This window comes from Notamacropus eugenii, chromosome 2 (genome assembly GCF_028372415.1).
Source record: "Notamacropus eugenii isolate mMacEug1 chromosome 2, mMacEug1.pri_v2, whole genome shotgun sequence".
In the NCBI taxonomy this organism is placed as follows: Eukaryota; Metazoa; Chordata; class Mammalia; order Diprotodontia; family Macropodidae; genus Notamacropus; species Notamacropus eugenii.
Genome location: NC_092873.1, coordinates 311,303,431 through 311,331,281, shown reverse-complemented (window position 1 = coordinate 311,331,281; position 27,851 = coordinate 311,303,431). Strand labels below are relative to the sequence as shown.

Genomic DNA, 27,851 nt, shown 5'->3' with positions numbered 1-27,851 from the left:
TTCGTTAGCGCCCCCCCTCCTGAGCACTTCCTCCCTCTCCCTCGCCCCGCCCTCCCTCCCTCGCTCTCGAGGCCCCCTCCGTCCCTCCTTCCCCCGCCCCGCCTCCTTCTTCCCTCTCTTTGGTTCCTGTTCCCCCTCCCTGGCGCTTCCTCCCTCCCTCCTTTCCTCGCCCTCGCGTCTCCTTCCCCTCTCCCTAATCTCGCGTCCCCCCTCGTCGTTCCTCGCCCCGCCCCCAGGCCCTGCTCACCCTGCCCTCCCTCGCTCCCCCCCGTCTTACCACACTGGTGTCCCTCCCTTTCTCCCTCCGATCCTCGCGCCGTCCCACGCCCCACCCCTTTCCCCCTCCCTCCCTCCCTCCCCTCTACTTTCTCACAACCCCCCGGCCGGACCCGACGCCTGCCCTGCGGAAGGACTACAACTTCCATGATGCTCGGGGAGGCAGGGGGCGGGCCGGCCGCGCTTGTGTTTCCGGCGGCGGCGGCGGCGGCCGGGGACGGTGTGAGAGGTGGTAAGATGGCGGCGGCGGCGGTGGAGTTCCAGAGAGCCCAGTCCCTGCTCAGCACCGACCGGGAGGCCTCCATCGACATCCTGCACTCCATCGGTAAGCGCCCGCCCCTCGCCCGGCTCGGCCGCTGCCGCCGCTTGGGCGCGCGGGCCGGGGCCGGGGCCGGGGCCGGGCCGGGGGCTCCGGGCGCCGCTGCTGACTCACGGTGTGTGAGGGGGCCGGGCTCGGCCGGGCCGGGGCACAGGCCGCGTCGCTGCCGCCTCTGCCCGGGGAGAGGGAGGCACGAATGGGGGAACGGGCGGACGGAGGCACGGGCGCCGGCGCCGTTGCTGACTCACCCCGGGGCCCCGTCGAGGCCGCTGGCGGGACGGACCCTGGGACGGACGGACGGACGCGCGCTCCCGAGGGCCTCCCCCCGCGCGCGGCCGCCGTGACTTCGGCGGTTCCGGGGGCACCCCGAGTCCTCCGGGCCGGCCGGGCCCCGGGCGCCCCGCGATCCGCGGACGCCGCCAGGGCTGCCCCGTGCCCGAGATCAAAGACCGTGGCTTCATCGTGCAACAAGTAGCCCAGCGGTTACGGAGGTTCCGCTTGGTCACCTTCGGGGACCGAGGACAAAGGTGCCCCTGGCCTGCCAAAGGTGGGGGGCAGAGCCGGATCCTGAGCCCCGGGCACGGGAGGGACGAGTGAGTGAGTGGTGGGGCATGGGGCCCCCTCTGCCCCCCAGGAAAGCCCAGAGCTGGAGCCCCGGGTCGGCCGACCCTTCTTTAAACCGAAGAGGAAACTGAGGCCTCGGCAGCCAGGTTACCTCGTAGTAAACGTCCGAGGTGGGATTCGAACCCAGGTTCTCCCAACTCCGGAGCGTTCTCGGTTATTTTGTGAGTTTTCCGCCCTGTTTTCAGGGTGCTCAGAGGATGGCAGCAATAGCAGTTTCAGGTGTGTTTTTTTCTTCTGTGGAGAAACTGAGCCAGAGTGCGCTCCGATCTTGGGGTTTCCCTGGGCTTCGTAGGAGACCGGTTTGGGAGGGATCGCGATGACCACGGGCCGGGAAGAAGGTAAACTTGAGACCCGGAGTGACTCTCCGCTGCACTTTTCCCCTGTTCCATCATGGGGCATCTCCTCTTAGTTTTGTCAAGTCATGGCAGCCTCCGAAATCGGTGGTGACCGGTGGTACCAATCATTCTCTGGTTGATAGTTTGGGAATAGTACTTTTTATCAATAACTGGGCTTTTTTGTTCTGCTCTGGTGAAGAAAGCATCACGTTGTTTTTAGCACAGGCTGAAACCAAAGCCCTCTTCTCTTCAGTAAGTGTTGTATAGTTTGGGCGCTGAATCTTGATTAGTGTTTTACAGGCTGACTTGTTTTTGTTTTGTTTTGTTTTTTAACAAATGACTTTCTAGAACTGCTTTTTTTTTTATGTTAAGGCTATTGATCTTAGAATATTAAGTATCTTGTGCATTTTGATTATAGTTTGGTGTCTGCTGGGATGTTGATTATACTGAGCATATTTCATAGTTTTATGTTGTAGGAAATGGTTTTTTAATTATCCCATCTTGGCCAACATAAATTTGTGGCCATGGGTAAGGATAGCTGCTGCAAGCTGGTGTTCTGATTATTGCACGGAGTGGGGGGAAGAAAAGGGACTTCCTTTTGGAACATAAGAAAGGTTTGGTTTGTTTTTTTTTAAACAGCTTTCCAGAGTTAAACTTTGTATCCAGCCTATTTTCATTATATAAATTGGACCTGAATTATCTTTCAGCCTTGTTTAGAATTTACACTGTTTTAGTGTTGCAATTTTAAAATTTTCACTTGATCCTGGGATAGTACATCTCCTTAAGTTTTAGTTTAAATTGATTTGTACCTTCCTCATTTTGTTAGGTAGTTAAGAGTGAAGTGAGCTCGGGTTGAATTTGCTGAGAGTGTTGGGTCTCAGTTTTCGTTCAGAATTTCAGGAGGGTTTTTTATTTTTCTCCTAGTGAAGCGTGACATTCAGGAAAATGATGAGGAGGCGGTTCAGGTCAAAGAGCAAAGCATCCTGGAACTGGGTTCACTTCTGGCCAAGACTGGACAGGCTGCAGGTAAGTGAGACAAACTCTGATGCCTTCTCTTGGCTCAGGAAGAAGTCATTGCTTACAATTTCATTTTATGTGTACTATGATGGTACACAGGAAGTTATACATGACTCAGTTCTGCGGTCATATGGTGTGTTCTGTTTTCCCAGATAAGTTTGGGAACTCTGTAGCAGGAATCATGTAGACAGTAACTCAGGTTAGAGTTTTGTTCTGGGGAAAGTTCTTACAATCATAACTGTCAAGTCACTGTTTTGCCTTTGCCATGACTTTTTTCCAGTGTCTTTACTATTCTGGGACTTCACATGCTGATCAGGAGTACTTGGTGATCTTAGTAAACAACCTTGGTGTGTGTCTGATGGGCTTTAGGACCTTTAACCCTGACTGTAAAATAGCTGGGACTGCATTTCTGTGTGACTCATTATCCTCGCTGGTCCCAAATGATTAAGAATATAGTTGGACAAAGCTTTCCTGAAGCTCTTTGTTGGGGCATGTTGCTGCTCTGACACTGCAGTTGGAGTCAGCTCATTGGCTGTCAGATCCTGTACAAGGTAGAATTCTAGATCATTGAGAGATGCTGCAGGCACTGGTCCTGGTATGCTCTGGAGCTAAAAGATTGGTGTTGCTACTGTTTAGGAATGTACTTTTCCCAGACTGAAGTTTGAAAAGTCCTACTCAGTTCCTGATGTAGAATTAGACAGTTAGGAGAGTCAAATCAGGCAAGTGCTGCTAACTTTAAAGAAAGTTTGGCATCCCTTTAAAAAAAGAAGTGACAAAGAGGTAACTTGGTTAGTAATTTGCCTAGATCATACTTCGGTGCTTAGAAGTTGATACTGTAAGTTGGCAAATTCCCTTGATTTTGATACTTTTAGTACATTGCAGCAGAACAGAGCTCATTTCATACAAATGCAGTTCCCTTTGATGGCTATAAGACAAAAGAATCTACAGGGTACATTTGTGTGAAATTTCTATCTTATTCTGAATGTGATTGGACTGTGCTTATATAGTCAGTTTTCAGTTATAAGAATTGTCTGTTAGAAATTTTTAATCCTATACCAGCTTCTGTCTGATTTTGAGACACTTCTCCCTGCATTCATTTGGTTTTGAGCTTAAAGAACACAAACTGATGTTAATACTTGTAAAATTAAACCATAATTAAAATAATAATTTTGTGAAAAAAATCATTATGGAGGCCGGCAAGTGAGAAAGGCTTTTGGTTTATCTGTTTTGAGTTACTGGAAAAGATTGTAACTGATCCTTTAAGTTTTTTGTCCTTTCTTTTATCTCATCCATCCCACTCACTATCACTGATGCTTAAGACCTGTGGAGTTGGGAAGGGTGAAAAGAATGAGGTTGCTAGAAAGTTTGCTGTTTCTGGGGTTATAGTTTGGTGAATGTTGATAAATACTCTTATGCCCCTAACAGAGTTATGAGTCTTATTCATTTGATGTGTGTACAGATAGATTCTTTTTATTCTGAACTCTTTGAAGATAAGAACCATATCTTTTCCATCAGTAATTCTATAGGTACTTATGAAATCCTGTGCCTACTACTATTTGAGGTACACATAATGTGACACATTCCATGCCTACAAAGATTTTAGAATCTATTTTGGGAGACTAGATGCATCTGTGAATCCATCAGAGAACAAGGCAGTATTTTATGTATCAGCTTTACATAGCATCATTGTCCCACAAGGTCGAAGAAGTGTTGAGGAAAGCAGCTACTTTGGATTTAATTCTGACCAACAAAGTTTGGTGATCGGGAAATGACAGGAACTTTGGGAGAAAGTGACCATGCCATTGTGGAGGTCAGCATTTCAAAGGAAGGGATGGTGGTCAGACATGTATGTTTTACTTCAGAAAAGTATATTTTTGAAAAATTAGCTATAATTTCTGTTGCTAAGGAATATAAAAAAGAATATGGCTCAGAAGGGTTGAGAGGTACTAAGCCATTATTGCTGACCTTTATTATCCCATTTGTCCCTGACAACACCCTTACATTCTTACAAAGGAAGAACCAGACTGAGCAATGTTAAGTGACTTGCCCTAGTCACAACACTTGGTCAGAGGCACGATTCAAACCCGACTCATTCTTGATTCTTCTTTCAACACTATATTACTTCTAATAGGAAGTTGGGAAAGAGATCTATATGGCAGATGAAGGCAATCAGAATCTTCTGAGACTGGAATGTTGGTGGAATCAAACAAGACTACATTAATTCCTGGTTAAGCTTAAGCCCTACATTTAGGTTTAATAAATTCAGTCAATGTGGAAAAGACTATTTAGTGGTTTGTGTGAAAAAGACTTGGGGGTAAGAGGGAGCGGTGTCAGTTGACCGTAGGCTTAATATGAGCCAGCAGTGAGACCTAGCTGTTAAAAATGGTAGTGCAGTTTTGGGGTCTCTGAGTTTTAGGTGTGTGAAAAGAAATTTAGCTCAAGGGAGGTTTTAGTTCCACTGTACTCTGTGCTGGTCAGACATCTGGAGTATTGTAGTGGCAAATGAGCCATTATGAAGCTGGAGAATCCAGAGAGTGGTGTGGAAAATTGTCATATGAGGGAGAGGTTGAAGGAGCTGTAGCCGGGCAGAGAGGAGATGAGAGGGGAAAACTTCCTAATTGCCTTCAAATACTTAAAGGTCTGTCACATGGAAGGACAGATCAATTTATTCTTAAGGTAAAACTGGACAAATTGTATAGAAATTATAAGGATGCAGATTTTTGGTTCAATATAAAGAACTTTCTAACCATAAAAACTGTCTAGCATTGGAATGAGACACCATTCTAGTGATTCCCAATCTCTGAAAATATGCAGCAGAGGCTTACTGACTGTCAGGAAAGGGATTTCTGTGTTGGATGAAAAACTGGACTGTATTACTTTTGAAGTCCTTTGCAATTCTAGGAGTGGGCTACTCTATAATAAAGCACTCAGTTGTGTGGTACAGACGATAAACCAAAACAGAAATTAGCGGAGGGAGGTGTTTGGAGTAGTCATCTAGGAAGACCTGAGGGGAGGCAGGAATTGGGGCAGGTCTTGAGGGCTGATAGGCTATAGAGAAGTGGCCCAGAGGTCATTAGAATTTCAGGTGGGAGGAGCGTTATGACCAAAAGCATGAAAGCAGTAGTGAGGGTTGTGAAAGGACTGTTAAGGGGGCAGATCTTACTGAGGGCAGAGTAGGTAGGCATTTGGAGGAATCGGAGTCTTGGCCTTTCTTTGCAAAGTCTTGGTAGTGTCTAATAAACTACAATACAATATGTAATTGTGATATACTACTAACACAATATTTAAATAGCTAGCATATGCTAGCTATTTAAGTCTTGGCTAATGAGGACCCAAAGGGCCTAGTGGTAAGAATAGATATGTCCCTGAACTGTGAAAGGGCAAGGTTTTTCTTGATCTGAGGAGAGAAACTTCAATTGAGGACTCATCATTTGATCTCTGGATCCCCTGGATCAGTAATCAAGAAGGTGTTAGTTTTTAGTTTTGACTTCTGTAGACTCTTGGGAGTATAACTGAAATGAAAGACCACTATTCTTGGGGTTTGGGGTTGAACCATTTCCAAAGTTTCATGTTTTTTACAAGCAAAACTCTTGCTTTGATCTATTTTTTTTTTAAGAAAAACTTTCCCTTGTAACTTTGATAATACAGATCATTATTTTAAGAAGGCTTATGTTCAGTAGTTTAATTATGAAGTTTTGAAAGGATTTCATAGCTCTTTAAAGGTTGACAAACAAAGACAACCAGGGAGAGTGTAGTGGTATTCCCGAAAGAGGATGAGAATCCATGGAATTTCAGATGTAGAAAGGATCATAGGGGCTAACCATCCAGTCCAGCCCATCCCTGAAAAATTGGGCTTTGTTACAATAAGGTGGGGTGGAACTGAAAAAACTACCTAATAAAAGTGGGAGACTTAAAATGACAAGCCATCTACTTAGCTCCTTCCTTACTCAGCCACTAGAACATTTCATTTCAAGCTTGTGGGGAGGTGACAGAATCTCCCTAATGTGTGACCAGGGTAGAAGAGCTCAGGAAGAACAGCCATGGAGAAATCAAGTCATCAAGACTGGTATTTGCATTACATCCTGAGTGACTGACAGTTTTCTCCTTTCTGATTTGCCTTACATACAGAGCTTGGGGGGCTCCTGAAATATGTGCGACCCTTCTTGAACTCCATCAGCAAGGCGAAGGCAGCCCGTCTGGTCCGATCCCTGCTGGACCTCTTCCTTGACATGGAAGCGGCCACAGGGCAGGAGGTGAGTCACATTGATTGCAGGGAATAAACAAAGAGAGAGCCAGTTTTGTTGAAACTGTTTGCTTCAACTATGGTGCTGTTGTGGAAGAGACAACTGGAAGGGCAGACTAGGGACTGATCACATCAGTTTCCCTTTGTTACAGGGTATTTGATACTTTGGGTCTGTTCCATGCTTGGCTTTGTAAGTGGAGATTGCCAGTGGTCCCTAGAATCCTCATTACATCAGGGTCAAAACCAGATTCTTGTCTTTGAGGTATTGTATTTTGCTGTGCCTTTGTAGTGTTTTCTGCTTCTGTGGTACCTTTCATCATCTGTCACAAAGCTCCTTGGGAACACTAATTAACTCTTGTATTGTATCTTTTTGAAACATTTTACACCTTGGCTCTACCTTTTAGTGGGGATCAAACATCTTTCTTTGTGTGTGTATATAGGAGTGATGGGCGTTCTTGTCCATGAAATTAGACCAAGGGCTGTAATGAAATTAGACTTTTGGGGGCCAGTGATCCTCTTTTCAGACTTTTCCAAAGGTGACTGCCATTTTTTTTTTTTCATTTTGAAGAGAAGGAAGTGAAAAATTACAAAGTTACAAAGCAAAAATTGTGCAGCAGGCAGTTGTGGGTTCATTTCAGCCACTGGTTTCTTTTTGTAGAGCTGATGCTATTGGGGTCTGTCATGGAGGTAGAGCTTGTGACTAGTGATCCTGAGTTGTTAAGATGAATTAAAATTAGCTGTCACTTCTGTGGTATGGGAGAGAAAGGAAAAGTCACATCAGTTAATAGGGCCGTAGTTCTGTGGTATCAATGGTGGAAGATTTGTAGAATGCTTAAAACCAGTAAGGCTTCATCTTGAACTCCTGACTTTTTAAACTATCTGATTTCTTATTGTGACATTTCTAAATTCTAGTTAATGTGTCAGGTACTCAGAAAAATTAATTTTAGAATAATTAATTACCAAATTCAATTATATTGATTTTGTCAGGGCCCTATTTTGTAAAAAGTCAATTCATTTACAGAATCTCTTAGATGTTTGTTTTTTAGATATTGGTATTAAAATATGTTTGATTAATTTCGGATAAAAATAGCAATGTTAGAAGTAATCATATTTTCATTGACTTTTAATGACCCTTTTCTATTCTCTTTTCATTGATTAAGTGGTATTGTTTATTTGGAATATCAGAATTTACTGTAGGCTGATGGACTGCTAAACACAATGTTAATTTGGACCTTGCACAGCAGAATCACACAGGCTGATGTGAGATTTTTTGCTTTTGCTAAGCCTTTATTAGAATCTTTGACCTTCTCCTCTTAGCATTGAGCTGACTCATTGGAAGGGGTAGCACTTGTTGAATGAGCTTAAGACTTCCTCTAATACCAGTTGGGAGGGGAGGTTTCTTACCTGAGTTATAACCTGGTCTTTTCCTGTGTGATTCATTCATTCGTTCAGTTAGCCAGCATGCATTTATTAAGCACCTAGTATGTGCCAGTCACTGTGCACAATGTTGGGGATACAAAGAAAGGCAAAAGCCAGTCCCTGCCCTCAAGGAGCTCACAATCTAATGGAGGAAAAAAAATCTAAACTGCATACCAACAAGATATATACAGGGTAAATCGGGCATCGTCTCAGGGGGAAGGCACAGAGAGTGAGGACTGGGCTGTAAGACCTCAGCTGAAACTTGAAGGACACTAGGAGGTGGAGATCAGGAGGGAAAGCAATTCAGGCATAGGGGATCGTCTTTGAAAATGCTTGGAGGTTGGAGATGTAGGAGTATCATGTGTGAGAAACTTCAGGGAGTCTAGCTTGAGCAGAGAATATGCGGAGGGATGGAAGGTATGAGAAACAAAAGAGATAAAGGGCCCAGGTTGTAAAGGAGGAGTTTGTTTTTTTTGATCTTTGAAGGTAGTAGGGGAGCCATTGGAGTTCATTGAATGGAAAAGTGACAGTCAGACTTGTGCTTTAGGAAGATCAATTTGACAGCTAAGTGACCACTGGAGTAGAAAGAGAATTATGGCAGGTAGACCAAGCAACAGGTTATTTTGACAGTCTGGTGTGAGGTGATGAGGGCCTGCACCAGGGTAGTAACAACATCAGAAGAGAGAGTGAGGCACCTACAAAAGATATTAGGGAAAGTCGAATTGATAGGACTTGGCAACCATTTGGATATAGGAATGGAGTGACAAAGAAAGAAGAGTTGAGGATAACAAATGCCTAAGTTGTGAACCTTAATGTCTGGGAAGAGGGCTATTCCCTTGAGTAATATGGAAATTAGGAAGAAGAGAGGGTTTAGGGCAGAGGTCTGTGAGACCTTGAGACCACATGTGGGCTTCTAGGTCCATAAGTGCAACCCTTTGACTGAATCTAAACTTCCCAGAACAAATTCCCTTAATAAAAGGATTTGTTCTGTAAAACTTGGACTCAGTCAAAAGGCTGCACCCAAGGACCTAGAAGGCCACATGTGGCCTGGTTTAGGGGAAGGAATATTTGTTTGGTTTGCACATGGCAAGTTCAAGATATCTATGGGACCAAAGTTCTGGATGTCTGACAGGCAGTTAGAGATGTGTGATACTGGATGTTAGAGAGCGGCCAGATAGTATTTGAGAAACATCTGCATGGAGATGATAATTGAATACATAGAAGTTTATGAAATCATCATGTGAAATAGTATAGATAGAGAAGAGAAGAAGATCCAGGGCAACATCTACCATTAGTGGGCACAACCTGAATGAAGATCCAGCAAAGGGAGACTGAGAAAGAGCAGTCAGATAGATAGGAGGAGAACCAGGAGAGAGCAAGTAAGATCAGAAGAAAGTGATCAGTTTTGTCAGAGGCTCCAAAGCAGATTAAGGATGAAAATTGAGAAAATGCACTGGTAACTTTGGAAAGACCAGTTATAATTGAATTATGAAGTTGGAAGCCAGATTACAGAGTTAAGAGAGTGAGAGGAAAGGAAATCAAGGCACCTATTATAGATCGTATTCTCAGGGAGTTTAGCTACAAAAGGAAGGAGACACATGGGATGAGAGTCAGTGGGGATAGATGGATCCAATGAGAATTTATTTTCTTTTGGATGGACTGGGGGAGACATGGGCATGTTTGTAAGCAGTAGGGAAGCAGCCAGTACACAGGAACAGATTGAAGATTAGACAGGATGTTATGGAATCACATGTGCCTGCATCACTGGGTCTTCATGTGAGATGGGGGTGAAAGAGGATGGTGGCATCTGAGTGATGTGAGCTGCGGAGGGGAGGAGCGAAGAGGCTCAATTTTTTCAGTGAACTGTGAGGCAGGGTTTTCAGCTGTGAGTGTGTGTGTGGGCAATGGAAGGTTTGAGGGGGGATGAAAAGGTTTGGAAGAGAGAGATTTGATTAGGGACATATAATAGGTTTGCCTTGCTCAGTGAGGGCCCAGTTGAGATTATGTAACATAAATTTGTACTCAGCACAGTTTCTTAATTTTCTCTGGCTTCATTGGGTAGCATGTAAATATGAGCAAAGCCTGGGTGGTGGTGGGAGTAATCCAAGTCTGGGGTTGACAGGGCAAGATCTTCAGTAAGATCAAGGGGCCGGGGGCTTGAGAGAAGGGAACAGTGTAGAGTTGAACTGGGTCATCAAAGGGTCAACATTGGGAGAGGAGGATGAGTGGGATAGACTTAGTGAAGACTCCTCAGATTGTAATTTTTCTCCCAGGGGTGAGGTAAGGCCTAAAGGCTCAAGGTTACAATATTTTTAGAAAAGAATAGTTCCATATAAGGATATAAAACTGTGTAGTGTATTAGGGTCTCAATGATTGGACAAAACTTACATAATTCCTCGATGTCTTCATTTCAAAAGGGATTGGTTAGATTTTGTGTCTAGAATGTAAGACCATATTCTCAGCTAATGAGGATAATGGTCAGTGGAGGGGGGGAGGAGGGACTTGCATTAGGGTCTATATAAATTACTGCCCTTTTCCTTGTCTTCGGCTTTCCTACTCCTGCAGGTAAGCCCCGCTTCTCGAGAATCAAATAAATCTCTTTTCTGTCATCACTTTGAGAGGCCTCTGAGTAATTGATTTATGTAGGGACCTGAGCCATCCCACACAAGGAGAATGTAGGGGTGATGGATTGGGAAAGAACTAAGAAGTGAAGAGATTGGAGGTCACAGTGAGGATGAGGACAAGTTAGAAGTTGCAAGGCAGAGGGAAAGGTGCAATGACAATAGATGATGAGATAAAAGAATTTCAGAGTTTCATGACCGTGGAAATGGGAATGCTTATGGGTGATCAAAGGTTTTCTTGGCCATCTTTTTATGTAGCTGAGATGTGGGGAGGAGCAGGTCATGGGAAATGAGTAAGCTGAGCAATTAGGATATTGGGGTTTGAGGGAGTCTCTTTGTATGTGTTGAGCTCCTCTTGTTTGAGGGCAGGAGTGGGAGTGTAACTTAGGTTTGCTGAATCAGACTTTCATTTTGATAGTTTTTTGAAGTGATGGTTTTAGAAATTGAGGATTGTGTGGCTCTGAAAAATTCTTTAAGCATTCATCAGTTTAAGGCAGTGACCAGCCTCTAGCTGTTTGATTGATCTCATCTTGCTGGGGGAGTACAATGGTATTGAACACTTAAACTTCAACTCTCCCTCACTTAAATTCAAGTCAACTGCAAGTCATGTCTTCATTTCCCTGATGTCATGGTCCTCTTTGAAAACGAAGGACAGATACAACTTTTAAACTGTCACAGTTATTTACTAAATTTAGTCTTCTGTCTGTGATCTAATGGCCAATAAACAGGCTGATGGAGCAGGGATCTATTCTTGAGAGTTTCTCTCCTTCTAGTGGTTCTTCCTGAATCCCCCAATACAGTGAGAAATTATTTTATTAGATAAGGCTAGCCTCTCTGCTGAGGTCTTTCCTCTCTATATGTCTGCAATTATGTGTTGGTTCTCAGGAGTTGTGATATACAACAGAACCAAACTGATAGAATGAAGACTTAATGCTAAAAATAGGGCCAGCATCATAACCATTGACCCTCTGTTTTTGGTCCTGTTTCTGTGCAGTTTAAGAGTCTCTGTGTTTATGGTAAGATCCAAAGACCTCTCTTTTCTTCCTTGGGTCCTAAAACTCATTCTGCATGCTAAGTATTGTCTTTCTTGTGTCTGAATTTCTATAGGTTCAGCTACTGTAGTTCTTCAAATGCCAATATTTAGAACACACATCTGCTTCTTAGATACTGGTTAAGAATTACTTACCTTCCAACATTGCCTCAATGTGCCTCCTTTGGCAAGGTCACTTCTTTGTTTGCCTGGGTAATTGATGCAACAAGAAATGCAGATGACTTAAATAAAACTTGGAAAACCTTTTTTGGATGTAAGCTTATTAGAAATTTTGTTCAATCTATTTAATAAACAGCTAAGTTTGATATGTCCACAAGAGTGCCCATGAATTGGCTACTTGTTCTGCCCAGAATCTGAAAGGGAAATTGCCCAGCTGGACCTTTTGAGTTTTAGAAACAGCTGTTGGAAACAAAAGCATTTATGTTGGAACTGTGACTCTCTGCTCTTTACTCACTGTGTGTGGACATTTGGAAGAGAACATTGTTCCTTTAGGTTTTCATTGCAAATATCTAATGGCTTGTCAGTTTTGAAAAGGTTCCTCAGAACCACCTCAAGACCTTTCTTACTGATATTGTTAAAGGGACCTCAGCAGTAGAGGGAGACCAAGTGAATTGGTGTGCTTCTGTAACTGTCCATTTCCCAGAAGACTACTATTTAACCAGGACTTTTGATGTTTAGAAAACAAAAACAACATAGTAGGCTCGCATTGTAACATAGCTTGTTACACACCTTGGAATAGTCTGTAGACTAAATATAACTATATGTAGCAACTGAGACTAGAAGGCATATAACAGTGTATAGTACTGGTATTTAGTCCTGCCCCTCAAACTAGTGTTACAAGTTGGGTGTACTCTATGATGGGACTAGAAGGACTTAGGATTGTTGCTCGTGTTTTCTCTTCCCACTATAGGTGGAGCTATGCTTAGAGTGCATCGAATGGGCCAAATCCGAGAAGAGGACTTTCTTACGTCAGGCTCTGGAGGTATGTGCCCTGTGGACATGACATAGGTATCATATGTGCTCAGACTTGATCTCATATCTTTGCTGAATATCCAAAAGAAATTTGCCTTCTTTTTAAAAACAACCCAGGTCTCCTTTATTTGGGAAAGTTGTAGATTGTAACAGGATGGTCTGTTGTGAGGAATGTCTAAGTGATTAACTTGATTAGGTTCTCCTCTTTGAATTCACATGATAAAGAAAGATTTTGCCTTTCCTACTTAGAAGTTCAAGAAGTTCCGTTCAGGTATTCAACCAGATGCTCTGTCCAGCCTCAATTTGCTACTATAGTGGCCTCATCAGGCAGTGAACCATCCTGCACATTATGAGTTGTTGCTGTTGATCATGTCACTTCTCAGGTTGGAATTAGTGTCACCAGCAGGAATTACATACTCATCGTTAGCAGTTCAGTGACTCTCAGTCTTGGGTTCCCTTCTCCAACTTTTCCCTCCCTCACATCAGTCACATTTTTCTTTTTCAGGCAAGGTTGGTGTCTTTGTACTTTGATACCAAGAGGTACCAAGAAGCATTACAGTTGGGTAAGTGATCTTGTAGAAAGCAACAACTTCAGGATAGTTCAAAGTGTAACATGTAGTAACCTTTCCAGAAAATTTGAAGAGACCCCCTTCACCTTAACCTTCTTAATTTAGGGATCTCAATGATTAGCATTCTGATTCACCCAAATTAGAGAAGCAAAGGCTGATTCTTTTGTAAAAACTGAATTTTACTGAATGTGGATCTTTAATTTTCACATTACTATTATCTCGGCGTCTAAAGTTGTAAGTGCTCTACTAGAGATTGTAATACAACATCTCTGTCCATATTTGTGTTTTTAAAAAAGTTCCACCTTGCTGGGGTCACGAAACCAACAAGTTGATGAGGCAAAGTTTAAGTGAATCTTTGCTCATTCCCTCACGTGGAGCTCCTTTCCTTTCTTCCTTATATAGTCAGTGCTGAATCCACAGAACCTTCATGCACTCTGCATGTTAGCATTACATGCTTATGGTTCTGGGGTGGAAGTGTGTGACTTCTCACAGGAGAGGGAGTAGTGATGGTAGTGGAAAGATTGTTGGGACTGAGGTCAGATGATTCAGGTTTGAATAACACCTCTGCCATTTATAGTTTGTATGCCCTTGAGCAGGTCACTTAATAAATTCTCTGAGCATTAGGTTCCTCAGCTATAAAGTGAGTGGTTGGATAAAATGACCTTTCAGGTCTTTTTCATCTCTAGAGTCCTGATCTTAAATCTAGATAGAAAAGAATGCTTTCCATAATTCAGTGGCCTCTTGCAAAGTCAAATGGGAGTAGCTGTTCTTGAAGGAATTGTATTTGTGGCTTTACAGTTAGTATGACTGATGGTCAGGGAAAATGAACCAGGGAACTGGGTAGGTAGAGAGCTTCTGGGATTGTAGGGAGAAAAAACTGGTTGTGATGTCTCCTTATTTCTGTGCCATTATGGCCTAGTTATCACTGGTGGCCTGGTTAACTGACTGTTTGAGAATTAGAGCAGACACTTTGGCCAGGCAGTATTGAGTAAAGTGATTTACTCCTCACCATCTGGAGAACCAGCAAACTGCACCTTAAGGAGGCTCCCAGCAACTCCTGATTTCACGAAAGACCATGGAGTCCCTACCATCCCTCACTTTGGTGTTATAGGCTCCCAGCTACTACAATTACATAGGGCTTTCAGATTTGCAAAGCACTTTATATTTTTTCATTTGATCCTCACAACAACTCTAGGAGGTAGGTGCCATTATTCCTATTCTGCAGATGAGGAAACTGAGGCAGGTTTAAGTGACTTGCTCAGGATCACACAGCTAGTAAGTATTTGAAGCAAGATTTTTAACTGTGGCATTCCTATTTTCAAGTTCAGTACACTTTCCCCTTTGTTACCTAGTTGGTGTTTCCATGTACATCACATGCCTCTTTCTTAACTGATTTTGGACAGTGCTTTGTTGCCCCCAAAGCTGTTCATGCCAGAAGGTTTCAGGCCCCAGATTTGCCTGTGGGGATTTGGTTCTCTTCTTTTAGATGAAGGAAAGGTTCCTTTGGAGGGGACACCAAATACCTGGAGAAGCTCCTCTCACCTTGGCCTTGGGGTCCATTGTTCTCTCATGTAGTCTAAGGATGGTGGGGTGACAGATGAGGTTCAAGGAGTGCTGCCCTGATGTTTACATGTGAACATTCCCACTGTCTTTAAATCATAGGATGGGCCTGTCCATGAGTTCATGTTGTCATTAGAAAATACAGAGTGCTCCAGAGAGCATCCCTCATCTCAGCTAAAATCTCCTTACATGCCTCTTCTAGGTTATGGGCCTAGTAGCTCTGCTTTGGGGTCCAGGCAAGGCTTCATCTTAATTCTTTTTGTTTTCCCTGCAGCCCTGAGGGCAGTGCTGTGCGTATACTAAGTACTCAATCACTAAACATTAAGTGCCTACTCTGTGCCAGGCCCTGTGCTGAGGAGACATAGGGGTTTAAAAGAGACCTGGTAGAGAAGTGCAGCCAGGTGAGAGATGTTCTGAGCTCAGCTGTTGTCCTTAAGGGGAGGTCTGTAGTCCAGAGTCCCACCCTCTTAGCTGAGAAGTAGAGGACAGTGATGAAATGGAGTTCCAGGGCCAATGGGGTCTTGAAGGATGAGGAGGTTTTCCTAATGCACTCCTGGGGCCTGGGGGAGAGGTCAGTGGAACAGTGACTGAAGGGGAGTGCAGTGGAACCTTTGGTCTTTGGATCCCCTACTCCTTAGAGGCCTGTGCTTAAAGAAGAACTTTCTTTGGGAGGAAGAGGGCAGCGCTTAATCCATATTTAACATGTGATTGTTTGAAAGGACTCTAATGTTACCATGCATCTTATGCCCTAGGTTCTCAGTTGCTGAGAGAGTTAAAAAAGATGGATGACAAGGCCCTTCTGGTGGAAGTACAGCTCTTGGAGAGTAAAACATACCATGCCCTGAGCAACCTTCCCAAAGCGAGAGCTGCCTTAACGTCTGCTCGAACCACAGCAAATGCCATTTACTGCCCTCCTAAGTTACAGGCTACCTTGGATATGCAGTCAGGTAATAGCCTCTTCTCTGCCTTGGGGAACCATTGTCATGCATGTTCAATGATGCAACTCTTTTTGATGTGTTCTCATACTTTCCATGGTTGGGGAAAGGAACTTTTTACCATCCTGCCTTGTTTTCTTACTTTGATTTACCATTCAGGGGTATTAGTCTTTGTGGAATGTAGGGAAAGAGGGACTAATTGATTTGACTATTATTTGAGGAGCACTGGCACTTCACAATTCAGTTTAAGTTAAAAAAAAAATTCATTAAGCATTTATTTTGTACGGAACTTATTATTTCGCCTTTCCTGACTATCTAGGCAGGCATCTGCCACCTCTTATATGACCAGTGTAGTATAAGTGCTCATAAGTGATTAGCCAACGAACTTCACATTTAGAGGAGGAAACTAGAAGGTGGATCCCAGAATTCTAGCTTTGGTTCAACTTTTGACACACCCAAGATTAAAACAAATTCCTAATCTCTCATTTTTAATTCCTTGTTTAATTGCTGGAATAGTTACATCTCTATCCCAGGATCATTTAACTCAGATTAATGATAATTTTGAGACCTTTTGAAAAATGCCTTTTGCCCAGTGCAGACCTAAGGCCTGATACTGTGTACTAAACCAAAGGACTCAAGGTGGCAACCGTCAGCATGAAGCAACCAGATTGGGGGAGTAGGGCCGTGCTCAGAGATACTGGGTGGGTAGTAGCATGAGTACCACCCTGCTCTTGGTCTGTAGTGACCAGCTGGAGCCGTGGCTGGCCCTGCTTGAACAGATCACCTGTGGATGTCATGTACCAGTGATGTCTCCTTGCTTGGTTAGCATTGTTTTTGTGTCAGTCACACAGTTGTCTCACCTTGTCTATAGAGTGAAAAAAAAATCATCAAAGACACAGCAGGCTAACCGGGAGTTGTGGTGATTGTGTAATTTTTCTCCAGTTTGTCCCATATTTATCAATGACTTGAAAAAAGACAATGTTCACCAGTTCTGGAAGTCACATTCTCCATTTTTAACTAAATTTGACTAAATGTTTAAAATTTACCAGTCTTTTTCTATAGACTTCTTTTTAGCGGAAGTACCAGTTTGTCCGACTGATGCAGTCCTAGAAGCTGAGTGAACTCCTTGTGTTCTGAATCCCCTTTTGTGTATAGGTATCATCCATGCAGCAGAGGAGAAGGATTGGAAAACAGCGTACTCTTATTTCTATGAGGCGTTTGAGGGCTATGACTCCATCGACAGCCCCAAGGCCATCACAGCCCTGAAGTACATGCTGCTTTGCAAAATCATGCTCAACACGTAGGTGCCTGTGCTGATGGGCTCTGTAAAGGGGCTGCATTTGGGGGTGGGGGGATGGGTAGGACAAGGAGAACGGGCTTAACATGCCCTCAGCAGCCTCTATTGTTGCTTAGGGCATGCCTGCCTAGTGGGCAGGTGTATAAAACTGTTAGCAAAATCCGTACTACAAAATTTTTCTCATGGTAGACAGCTTGCCCAAGAGGCAGCTGAGCATTGGGTAAGGGACTGCAGTGAATACTGAGTTTGAGGGCTTGAGTTCAAGTACTCATTCTTCCCCATTCTGAGCCTTAGGTTCCTCCTAAGTAAAATGAGAGGGGTTGGTCTAGATCAAACTTTGTGATCTCAGGCTTCCTTTATACAGTTAAAAATTATTGAGTAATCCACCTCCCCCAAAGAGTTTTGTTTGTGTGAAATAGCTATAGATATTTACCATATTAGAAATGAAATGACTTTGTATTATGAAAATAGTTTTGACCTCATGGACTCCCTGAAAGGGTCTTGGGAATCCCTCGAGGTCTCCAGACCACACTTTGAAAACCACTGGTATAGATGATTTCCAAGGACCATTCCAATTCTGAATTCTGTAATAGTTATCTAAGCTGAGCTCACATGGGCTGTTTTCTAGAAGTTGTGGGCTCACACTGCTTAGAATTGAGATAAGGAGTATATGTAGTAAAGAATAGAGTATGATAGCTGATTAAATAATGTTACTAAAAAGCCCCAAGAGACTATCCAATACTTTGCTCTACTGAAATTTAATATTTTTTTGAACATTGAGATAGCCATTATCATTTGGGACTAAATACTTAATTTTATAGCAATTTTGATATAATTGGATTTGACCTGTATCTTACTTTTGTTTTTTCTAAAGCTTTTTTCTTTGTAACAGTGCAATGAGAAATAGTCATAAAAAATCTAGAAGCTCCTTTGCATTTGTAATGAACAATTAGATTGTGAGTCTAGGGATCTGTTTTGCACCTAGGGCTCAGGGGGAGCTACTGTTCAGATAGGATCAGTGCTTTGAATGTTCAGCAGGGTGAGTGACCTACTGAAAGGGTGTCTCTTTTTTTCCTCCAGGCCAGAAGATGTGCAAGCCTTAGTGAGTGGGAAGCTTGCACTGCGCTATGCAGGGAGGCAGGTAGGAAAGAGCTTTTGTGTTCTTGGTGAGCCTCCTCAGGCTCAGAGCTCAACTAACCCATACTTAGTTGGGAAGGTTAAAAAATGTGGCTGGTGCCATGTTTTCTCATTCCCTCAGCAACTCCCCTTCCCCCCCAATCTCAAGCCATTATCTTTCTCTTCAGTTCTTGTCCAGAGTCTGGTGTTCTTAAGAATGTGGCCCCGGTCTGTTGTGATTGTAAGTTTGAGTAAGTGGTGGGGTCATGAAACAGGCACATATATGATGAGCATTTGCCCCAGACCAGGCCAGTCACCATTACCTGACGCTAGCTGTTAGCCTTAGTGGCCTGGTCATGGTGTCTCTCTGTGTGTTCAGCCTGTGAAATTGTGGATGACTCCAGAGTGATCCAGTGGGCTGTTAAGTCCTCACTGATGCTACTGTGACCCCATGACCTGGCACATTGTACTGTGTGTGCAAACTCCTAGAAATAGTGCTGGTACCGCTTGGGAAGCTGCCAGTACAATTTAGTATGTACCTTTTTGCTGGGAGTGGTTAAAAAAGAGAGGTGACACTGGATTGCTCTTGGTTAAAGTAGCTTAATGCTAGAGTTGGTATGAATCATTTTCTTGGAAAAGTGAATCTTGGTTTCTGTTAAAATTGTACTCTCAAGTTTGCTTCTATGCCTCTCCATCCCCCCACTTACATCTTAGATTGAACAACTCTGTCCTTTTGAGTTCAAAGACAAATAAGACAGCTGAAGGTGATCTACCATAGGGAGCACTTAGCTTTCTAGGGAAGCACAGATGCCATAATAAAGAACTTTTCCTCTTCTCCACATAGAACTTTAATTGACTTTTGATCAGGAAAACACTTTGAGAGCTGCTTCCAATGTTGGCCACAACCATATTCTTTATTACAGTGGTGAAAGCCTCAATATGCTTACTGTTTATTGGCAGTAAACCACACAGATTCAGTACAATGGACTGAGCATGCCCTCTTCTGTTTCTTTAGCTTTCCTCTCTCTTCCTTTTCTCCTCTCATACGCACGCCCCCACTCAAAAGGGATGGACAAAAATTGATAGAGTGAGCTTCTGGGCTGGTCAAGAGGAGGTTCTTTCTCTGCGATTGATCCTTTATTCTAGATGATTTGGCTTCAGGGCAAAAAAAAATATCTTGAATCATTTTTAACCTTTTCATGAAAAGCACCTTCCCATTTCTTGTATATTAGCTTTCTGCTGAGAACAAATACTTTGACTCACTTTATGGGTGGGTAGGTAGGTGCCTTTAATACCTACCAGCCTTAAAGTTTCCTATGACAAGAACATCAAGCTGTTTGCACAAGTAACATAAATATTCACTTGTTAGCACTGGACCTTGTTCACAGCTGATTTCCTTAGTTGTGACAGCTGCCGCTGAGTCAGCCTTCCAGTACCTTCTCTAGCAGCTAGGGTAGCACTGGTAATGTTCCTGACCTTGGACCAAACCCAGAGTTCCCTCTGTCCCCAAGAGAATTTGTGGTGTAAATCTAGAAGGCACCTGCAGAATAAGGACAATCTTTGGAGAACAGCCTGACCTCTTCATCCCTGGGGATGGTCTTTGATTGACTGGAGAATAAACTGCTCCCTCTGCTAAAAGAACTGTTCTGATTTTTAGCTCTATCTATGTATTCATAAGTCACCCAAGACCATCGATCATAGGGAACTGGTGGACATGTCGTTTGTGTTCTTAGTTATGCTGAGGTCAGTGTCAGGTTTCTCTTATTATGCCAGGTGAAGAAAGCTAAATTCTTTGTAGTCAAAAGTTGTATGGAAATCACACTGCCCAAAAGAAGTAGAAGAGCGAAACCCAAGAGATTTGTGTTTGGACAAGTGTGTGTGAGCGTGCAGAAACATCACCATGGCTCTTTCTTCTTTGTTTGCAGACAGAAGCATTAAAATGTGTGGCTCAGGCTAGCAAGAATCGATCGTTGGCAGACTTTGAAAAGGTGAGCTACTGGGTAGTACCAGACTGGATTAAGGGGTGGGCATAGACTTGGAACAGCTAGTGGTGTAGTGGATAGAGCACTGGCCCTGGAGTCAGGAGGACCTGAGTTCAAATCCACCTCAGGTACTTACTAGTGATGTGACCCTGGGCAAGTGATTTAACTCTGTTTGCCTCAGTTTCTTCATCTATAAGATGAGCTGGAGAAGGAAATGGCAAAACCATTCTAACATCTTGCCAAGAAAACTACGTGGGGTCACGCAGTGTCAGATGTGACTGCAGAACAACAGAATGGACTTGAACGATTGCAGTAGAAAAGAAAAATTGTCCTTTAATAATTATGGATAAATTGGCATCTGCTTCTAGGTTTGCTATCCTGAAAGAAACCAGGGTGGTACCATTATGATGCCAATACATTTTCTTAATCCAGAATTTAAAACTTCTCTTGGCTAGAGCAGTTAATGATTCAAATGAAAGTAATTTGTATTTTTTTAGAGAATAAATGCTCAAAAAAGAAGTTTCTTAAGAGTTAATCTTTGTTATGAAAAATCTTTTGAAATAAAGGATGTCTCAGGCACAGGCTAAGCCTTTCTGTTCCATTTCATTTTACTTCAGTAATTATCTTCATCACTTCACATGGCCCCTTGTTAGGTCTCTTAGCTCCAGAAAGTGCTTGACTTATTCCTTGGATGGATAAAAGAAGAAACTTGAATGTGTCCACATGGGCAGAGAGAGGCGTTTGAGCCTCAAAATGAACTCCAGTGCATCCTGTATACATATTAGACAGCAGAGGGAAGAGAGGCAACCTCAGAGTCAGAAAGATCTGGGTTCAAGGACATACCCCTATCCCCACCACCCCACACTCTGTGGAATTCCTAGTGCTCTGTGAAGGTGCTGGGTGACCTGCATCGGTGGAGAGTGTTTCCTCTGGAGTTCCTTGTGCCAATGCAGTCAGGTTGAGACCTTTAGCCCTGTCCACATAAGGTAGTATTCTGTAAAAGAGCTTCCAATGTCGTAAGGGACTGCCATTATTGGCCTTGAAAAGTTGGCTGAGCCCCATGAGCCCAAGCACTTAACTAAGTGCATACTACCTGCTAGACCCTGTGCTGTGTCCTGGGAATACAGACAAAAATGGAACTGGCCTTGCCCTCAGGGGGCTTAAATTCTGTTGGAGTGGGGAGACATCATGTCCATATTAAATATTTACATTGGTAGAAGAGAACTTGTTGGGAGGACTGCACCCAGCCTTTCTGAAGGGGTGTCCCCATGGTCGTTGTCTTTGGGTTGCCTAGAGGCCATTTCCCATCCTGTGGAATGAGACATCTAAACCAAATGGGAGCAGGTAGCAATGATCATTGCCATTCTTTATTGCTGCATCTCTCCTGTAGGCACTGACAGATTACCGGGTAGAACTCCGGGATGACCCCATTATCAACACTCACCTGGCCAAGCTGTATGATAACTTATTGGAACAGAATCTGATACGGGTGATTGAACCTTTTTCCAGAGTCCAGGTAAAACTCTTCTCTAAGGAGAGCAGGCAGTTGAGGGACCAGGGTGGGCAGAAGGCACGCAGGGTCAAATGGCATGGAGGGCAGGCATGGACACCTGGGTCTCCAGCTGCTCTCAGGGCTCCCAGACTCTAAGCCATTGATGGTAGCTTTTGGCCTTGGCATACCATCTGTATCAGGGGCTCTGGTGGTTATAGGAAGTCACTGACTGTATCACTTGAAGAAAAAGAGGATGGGAAAGGGTGATGTGTGGCCAGACTGATGCAAAGATATAGAGAGGCTTCTGAGGATTCAGTTAGACATGATGCCCTGGCCAGCTGGATATTTGAGTATTTAGGGGGTGACATCCTTGTTTCTTGAGAGCTGTATTCTTTATTGCTACCTTTTTGGAGGGCACTCACTATACAGTATAAAGGAGAAATGTTTCCTATTTATATTTTAGAGGAAGACATACACATGCACATGAACAATTTAATTGGAGGCTCAGTAGAACATGCAGTGCCCAAGGCCTTCCTCTCTTTGTTCTGAAGTGAGGGAAGCTTTATTCCTCTGGGGGCCCCTCTCCCAGTTAGTCAGTCTCCTGGGGTGACTGAATGATGAATCACTAAGCCCACAAGATAAGAGAGGCCTGAGTTGGCCTAGAACAGTCCTAGGATAGTCCAATTCTGTAGTACTCTTGGAGATGAGAAAATAGAGCTGTCAAGAGATACCATATCGGTCTTGTCCAGTTTCTTCCTCTAGCCCCCTTTCCTGCCCTCTTCTTCTCGTTGAAGGCACAAGCTTGTTCTTAAGTATTGATGCCTTTCCCTTTCCTTTTAGATTGAACATATATCCAGTCTCATCAAACTCTCTAAGGTAAGTTAGATATGCGGAATCCTGAAGCCACCTTGGCAGAAGGGCTATGGTGTGGGAAGGGAATGGGTTCTTTGTGCCTGGTTGGTCCTTCCCTAGAAGGAGCTGGCTTCTCCGTGCTGATGCTGACGTGTGGAATGGGCTTTAGCCTTTTCTTAGTTGTGATATACAAACTTGGGCCATCTGGTTAGTGTCTGGAGACGTGTCTCCTTAATCCTGTTCTTTGATCTTAGGCCGACGTGGAAAGGAAACTGTCACAGATGATTCTTGACAAGAAATTTCATGGTGAGTGAGTGAACAGTTAGTTGGGGGAAAAGGGTAAGGGAAGGAATTGAGAGGAAAAGTTGTGATCTGTCAGTGTCCAGATTGTCCATCCCTCTGTGTCTGGGCCCCACCCTGTCCTGGAACCCTGGGGGCCCGTCCTGTGGTCCTCAGTTGAGTTCTCTTGCTGCTTAGAAATGAGGCCAGGGCTCTTTTCATAATAGTAGTAGAAGCTATTTAGAAAGTGCTTTAAGGTTTTGAAACTACTTTACATAATGTTACCTCATTTGGTCCTCACAACGACCTTGTGAGGTAGGGGCTATTATTACTTAGCAAGTTTTCCCTTTGCCTTTTTAAAGGCTTATATGCTTTAGCTTTCCCTGAGTAGCAGCAGATGTGGTGTATCAAATGGTGGATTCCCCCCTCCCCCCAATAATACTTTATAAGGTAGTCTACATTCTGTTTGGCTCTTTGGGGAAGGCCTTGTCTTCTTGAGTATTGACAAGAAAGGTTCAAGGCAGTATTCCTCTCCTCCTCTTGTCAATTGGATATTTGCTGACTGTCCAAAGCTGCCAACTTGATTGGTCTTAAGGCAGGGTGGGTATACGTGAAAGAAGTATTTATATAAATGATGGAAGTTGGGGAGGTTTCTGAGGCAGAAGGGTACAAATATAGCTGCTTAAGTTGCAGAAGAATTTGACAAAAAAAGCCAGCCCCTTAGGTCCAGCCCTTCCATTAATGTACCCCAACATCACCTGCAGTCCATGGTGAGGCATCCTAGCCTTGCAGCCAGGAATATCTGGGTTCAAGTCCAGAATCTGAGCTGTGCAGGCTTCGTGACTCAGGGCAAGTCACTTCAGTCCCTCCAGAGGCAACTCTAAGATTATATGTGACAGAGAAGGTGCTAACTGGCATTGGTAAGGGGAGTTCCCTGTACCAGTGCAGTCACGAGGCATAGTCCTTAAAGAATGTGGTGAAAGATTGGAAAGGAGTAGAAGTGGCTGATAGTGTACAACAGCAGCATACGTCTCATCCTAAGGTGTTCTGTAACTTGAACATTCAAGAATGCTTTGGGTTAATTTGTAGATGATAGATCAGTAAAGATTTGGCAAAGAGGAGAGTTTGTGGTATGATTTCTGAGCACGCTGTCCCACGGATTTTTTGACAAGGCCATGGTTAGTTTCATTATTGTATTGAATAGACTTCAGAGTTTGGCTTGGTTCTCCCACTTCTTATTGATTTCGTAAGATACTGAATGTGTGTATGCTTGATTAGTATTCATCAGGAAGGCCAGTGTGAATGGAATATATACATATATGTGTGTGGGGGGGTGTGAGTGTATATATTTCCCCCCATTTCTGGAGAAAGTAGAGGTAACTCATTTGCTAATGTGGAAACTCCCCATAATGGACCATGTTTCTTACCTTAGATGCCCTTGTTGTCTTTCCTGCAGGGATCCTGGACCAGGGGGAGGGAGTCCTGATTATTTTTGATGAACCTCCAGTAGATAAAACTTACGAAGCCGCTCTGGAGACGATTCAGAATATGAGTAAAGTAGTGGATTCACTCTACAACAAAGCCAAGAAGCTGACATAGGTGAGTGCAGGCTCCGGGACCAGGGCTAGTGACAGTGTCCTGTCTTCTGCCTGTCGAGACCAAATGCCTCCTCCTTGTGCCCCTGCGGCTTCCCCGATTGACACTGCTCTGTCTTCTCTTACAGAGTTGGATTTGGTAGCTGTCGTTTGGAGAGTGTGTGTGGCAGGAGAGTGAAACCTTTGGGGAAAATGCTAGGAGATTTTTTTTCTTTTTGTTCTACTTTTCGCTCGGAAAGTTTTTAAATTTCCTCATTCGGTGCATCTGTATTCCAGCCGATAGGTGTGCCAGTTTCCGTGTAATCTTTACTGGCCCAACTTGGGAGTGGGGAATATTGTTTAAAAAAAAAAAAAGAAAAAAAAGAGGTTATTCTAAATAAAAAGAAAAAGGCTTACACTACCTAATAGCTGTGCTCTCTGCCTCCTGGGAGAGGGCCACACAGGCGGGCATCATGGCCAACCACCAGGGTACAGGCTTCATCCGCCGGGCTGTCTCTCTCCTCCTCTTGTCAATTGGATATTTGCTGACCGTCCAAAGCAGCCAACTTTATATTCTGTTTGTACTGAACCAAAACAAATGACGGTGTGTGTAGACTGATCTTTTCTTTTCTATTGGAAACGAGGCATCTCAGTGTTCTTTCCCCTGCTGTGCTTCCCCATCCCTTGGTCCCCCAAGAACGTGGCTCCAGCACCCTGTCCTGAAGGGCCTGGCAGCTCCAGTTGCTGGGGCCTGGAGCCGGCCTCCATCATGGCCACTCAAGGGATCATTGCAGACCCTCCAGACCCCCGGGGCCTGCTGTGCATGTGGCTCTTCCTCTTTTTAAAACTCGAACAGAAAACTAGACTAGACTTCAGTGTTTTAACAGCCCCCTTTGCCGCTGGTGCACCCCAAGACCCCAGTCGATAGTGGAGGCTGTCCCATGTCTCCTCCTTCCTCCCCTCCTTTCTCCTGGCAGTCTCTGCGTGGTGGAGAGAGGCTGTTCTGAAATCCACCAGCTTCTCTCCATCTCTTCTACTCCCCTCTCCTGCTGTCAAATGGATTTATTCCTTTTTTAAAACAATGAACATTGGAAATGAGACTGTGGGGGTGTCTTTAGGGTTTTTCTTTTTCTTTTGTAACCATTTTTTGGGGGGTGGAGTGGGGGTGGGGTTTCAATTGAACCTCATGTCACCCTCCCAGGGAGCTTATTTATTTACCTCTTGAAAATCCAATTGGTGGAAGGCGGAGCACTGTATTCCAGCATGTTTTGTTTTATGATGAGGTTACTCAGCAAGGTTTTAATGCCATTTGGGCAGTGTAAGCTTCTGCATCTTTGTTGTGCTGAATTCTCTTCCTCTTCCTCTCATCTTTCTCACCTGTGTCCATTTTCTATCTCTCTGGTCTAATCTCTTTTCATCTCTTCTGCCTCCCCCTCTCCCTTTCTCTCTCTCTCTGTTTCTCTCCTTCCTTCTCTTTCTCCGACTTTCTGGCCCTTTTTCTCACCCAGATTTTCTTAATAAATTTATATTTTGTAAAAGGATTTTGTTGTACCCAGTTTTGCATCTTCACTTAATCTCTGACTGGCTATATTTTTCCATCTTCTGTCGTTCCCCTCCCTTCTTCCCCTTTTTTCCCCAGAATCATTTCTTTTTGTTCTTAACATCACCTCTCCCATTTCCTTAATAGTCCCTCTCGTGTCCAGTCACTGTTTTGGTTTTGGCACCATCAATATCAAATGTACAAACGGTTCTTGCTAACCAACACCAGGTATATCTGATGTTCAGATGAGTTCCAATAAAAAGAATTTTTTTTTCAACCTGTGTCATTTCTTGAGTGTTGGAAACCTGATTCCCTGACAGCTCTGAGCATCTGGATCAGAAAAAGATAGGAGGGAGGGTTCATGGTGAGATATTAAGCCCAAACTGGGATATGGGAAGAAGCTTGTAACTGAAATCCAGGATGGCAAACAACCTTTGCATCTTGAGAGTCCTGTAAAGGATTTCCCAACTGAGTTTAGCCACAAAGTACTCTTGGGCTTGATGGAACACATAAATTTGAGTCCTGAAGTATTGAGCACTTTGGGGATGAGGGTGGGTGTGGTTGGGGAAATTTTGGAGCAGATTGGAAGAAATTAAGCCTATTTTCATACTGAGAGATTGACACATGTCAAAGAATTTTTGATACATAAGTGCATGTTACAAACATTTTAGATGGGAAATATTACATGTCACAATTTTCTTGTGTAACTCCACGTTTTTTGGAAATACTCATTTTCACAAATACAAAGTATCAAGTATATCATAGCTAATCTTAGAGTGCCCTCTCCCCATCCGATGCCCCTAGCTTTCCTTATTCTTGGTTCATCTGTGGGAATTTGTCCCAAGGAGCTACCATTCTTCTCTCCCATGTATGACCTTTAAGTGAGCTGGGAGCAGCTCAGCCGAAGCTTTTGTGTACAGTTCAGTCCCACAAGTCTTGTTCATTTGGGGCCTGTGCTGTGCTTTGAGGTCTGTGGGAGAAGGCTCGGGGCAAACTCACCTGTAGTCCAGGAGCTTATCGTGAAGGTCGACCAAAGGAGACACAGTTGGATGTAAGCCATGTGGTCACTCTGAGGGGACAAGGACACCGCCAGGCAAAAACACTGAAGCCATGTGGTCCCCCTGTATATGCGGAAGTCCAACGATGTGTTGCTTAAAAGAACCACTAGATGGCGCCCCAGGATCCCAATAGGAAAAAAGATTGTTCTGGAGTTGTGGTTTGCTGGGTCCTTGGCTGCCTATACAGGCTAGGGTGGGAGGGGTGAGGTGCCCCCAGGCGAGGAGAGCTCAGTTTGTCAAAGGGCTTCTTTTCTTCCCTGATTTATGGAGATGAACCTCAGGGATCTTATTGTACTGGGTCCTCAGGGAGGATAGGGAAGAGAAAAGCTGGCCAACCAGACTGTTCTGCCCTGGGGTCTTTATCCAGACGGTCATTGCTGACTGCATTCCTAGACCACCTCCCCTAGCCTGGGTGTGCATATGTGTGTGTGGGGTGTACAGTGCAGGAGAGGCTGTTGTAGAGAGTAGGCTCTAGTAGGTGAGGTTTAATTAGCATTGTTTGAGGGGTATAAAAACCATAGGGAGAGGGCCAGCTGTTTGGCCAAAGTGGTGGCCCGCTGGCTAACCTCTGTTCCTCTGCAGCCTTGGTTTTGCCATGCAGAGGTGTGATAGTGTAGAGTTTTGGATTAGAAATCAGACAATTTGGGGTTTGTGGGAATTTGGGTTTTACTACTTGACTCACCTGTGGGACCTTGGAGAAATCAATCTTGGGGTTACCCT

General features: G+C 43.9%; 1 protein-coding gene across 2 annotated transcripts; it reads left to right on the top strand.

Moving 5' to 3' along the window:
• The first annotated feature begins 59 nt into the window (after window positions 1–59).
• On the top strand, window positions 60–26,350 carry PSMD11 (proteasome 26S subunit, non-ATPase 11). 2 transcript variants are annotated; one of them, XM_072644961.1, is made up of 14 exons: window positions 60–601; window positions 2,479–2,580; window positions 6,700–6,824; window positions 12,816–12,887; window positions 13,383–13,440; window positions 15,759–15,953; window positions 17,097–17,241; window positions 18,319–18,379; window positions 20,280–20,342; window positions 21,727–21,852; window positions 22,669–22,704; window positions 22,935–22,986; window positions 24,416–24,558; window positions 24,683–26,350. In XM_072644961.1, exons 1-13 carry the CDS (start codon window positions 424–426, stop codon window positions 24,556–24,558), a joined length of 1,356 nt encoding a protein of 451 aa, XP_072501062.1. In that variant the 5' UTR covers window positions 60–423; the 3' UTR covers window positions 24,683–26,350. The 2 variants fall into 2 exon arrangements, with proteins under 2 accessions (XP_072501062.1, XP_072501063.1); XM_072644962.1 differs by lacking the exon at window positions 60–601 and adding an exon at window positions 1,467–1,557.
• Window positions 26,351–27,851: the final 1,501 nt, after the last annotated feature.

What these genes read in the sequence shown, in the direction of transcription:
- PSMD11 (XM_072644961.1), top strand. Translation starts at nt 424, where the DNA reads ATGATGCTCGGGGAGGCAGGGGGCGGGCCGGCCGCGCTTGTGTTTCCG. An exon ending in CGTTGGCAGACTTTGAAAAG is followed by an intron (nt 20,343 to 21,726) that starts GTGAGCTACTGG and finishes TCTCTCCTGTAG; the next exon opens with GCACTGACAGATTACCGGGT. An exon ending in AACCTTTTTCCAGAGTCCAG is followed by an intron (nt 21,853 to 22,668) that starts GTAAAACTCTTC and finishes CTTTCCTTTTAG; the next exon opens with ATTGAACATATATCCAGTCT.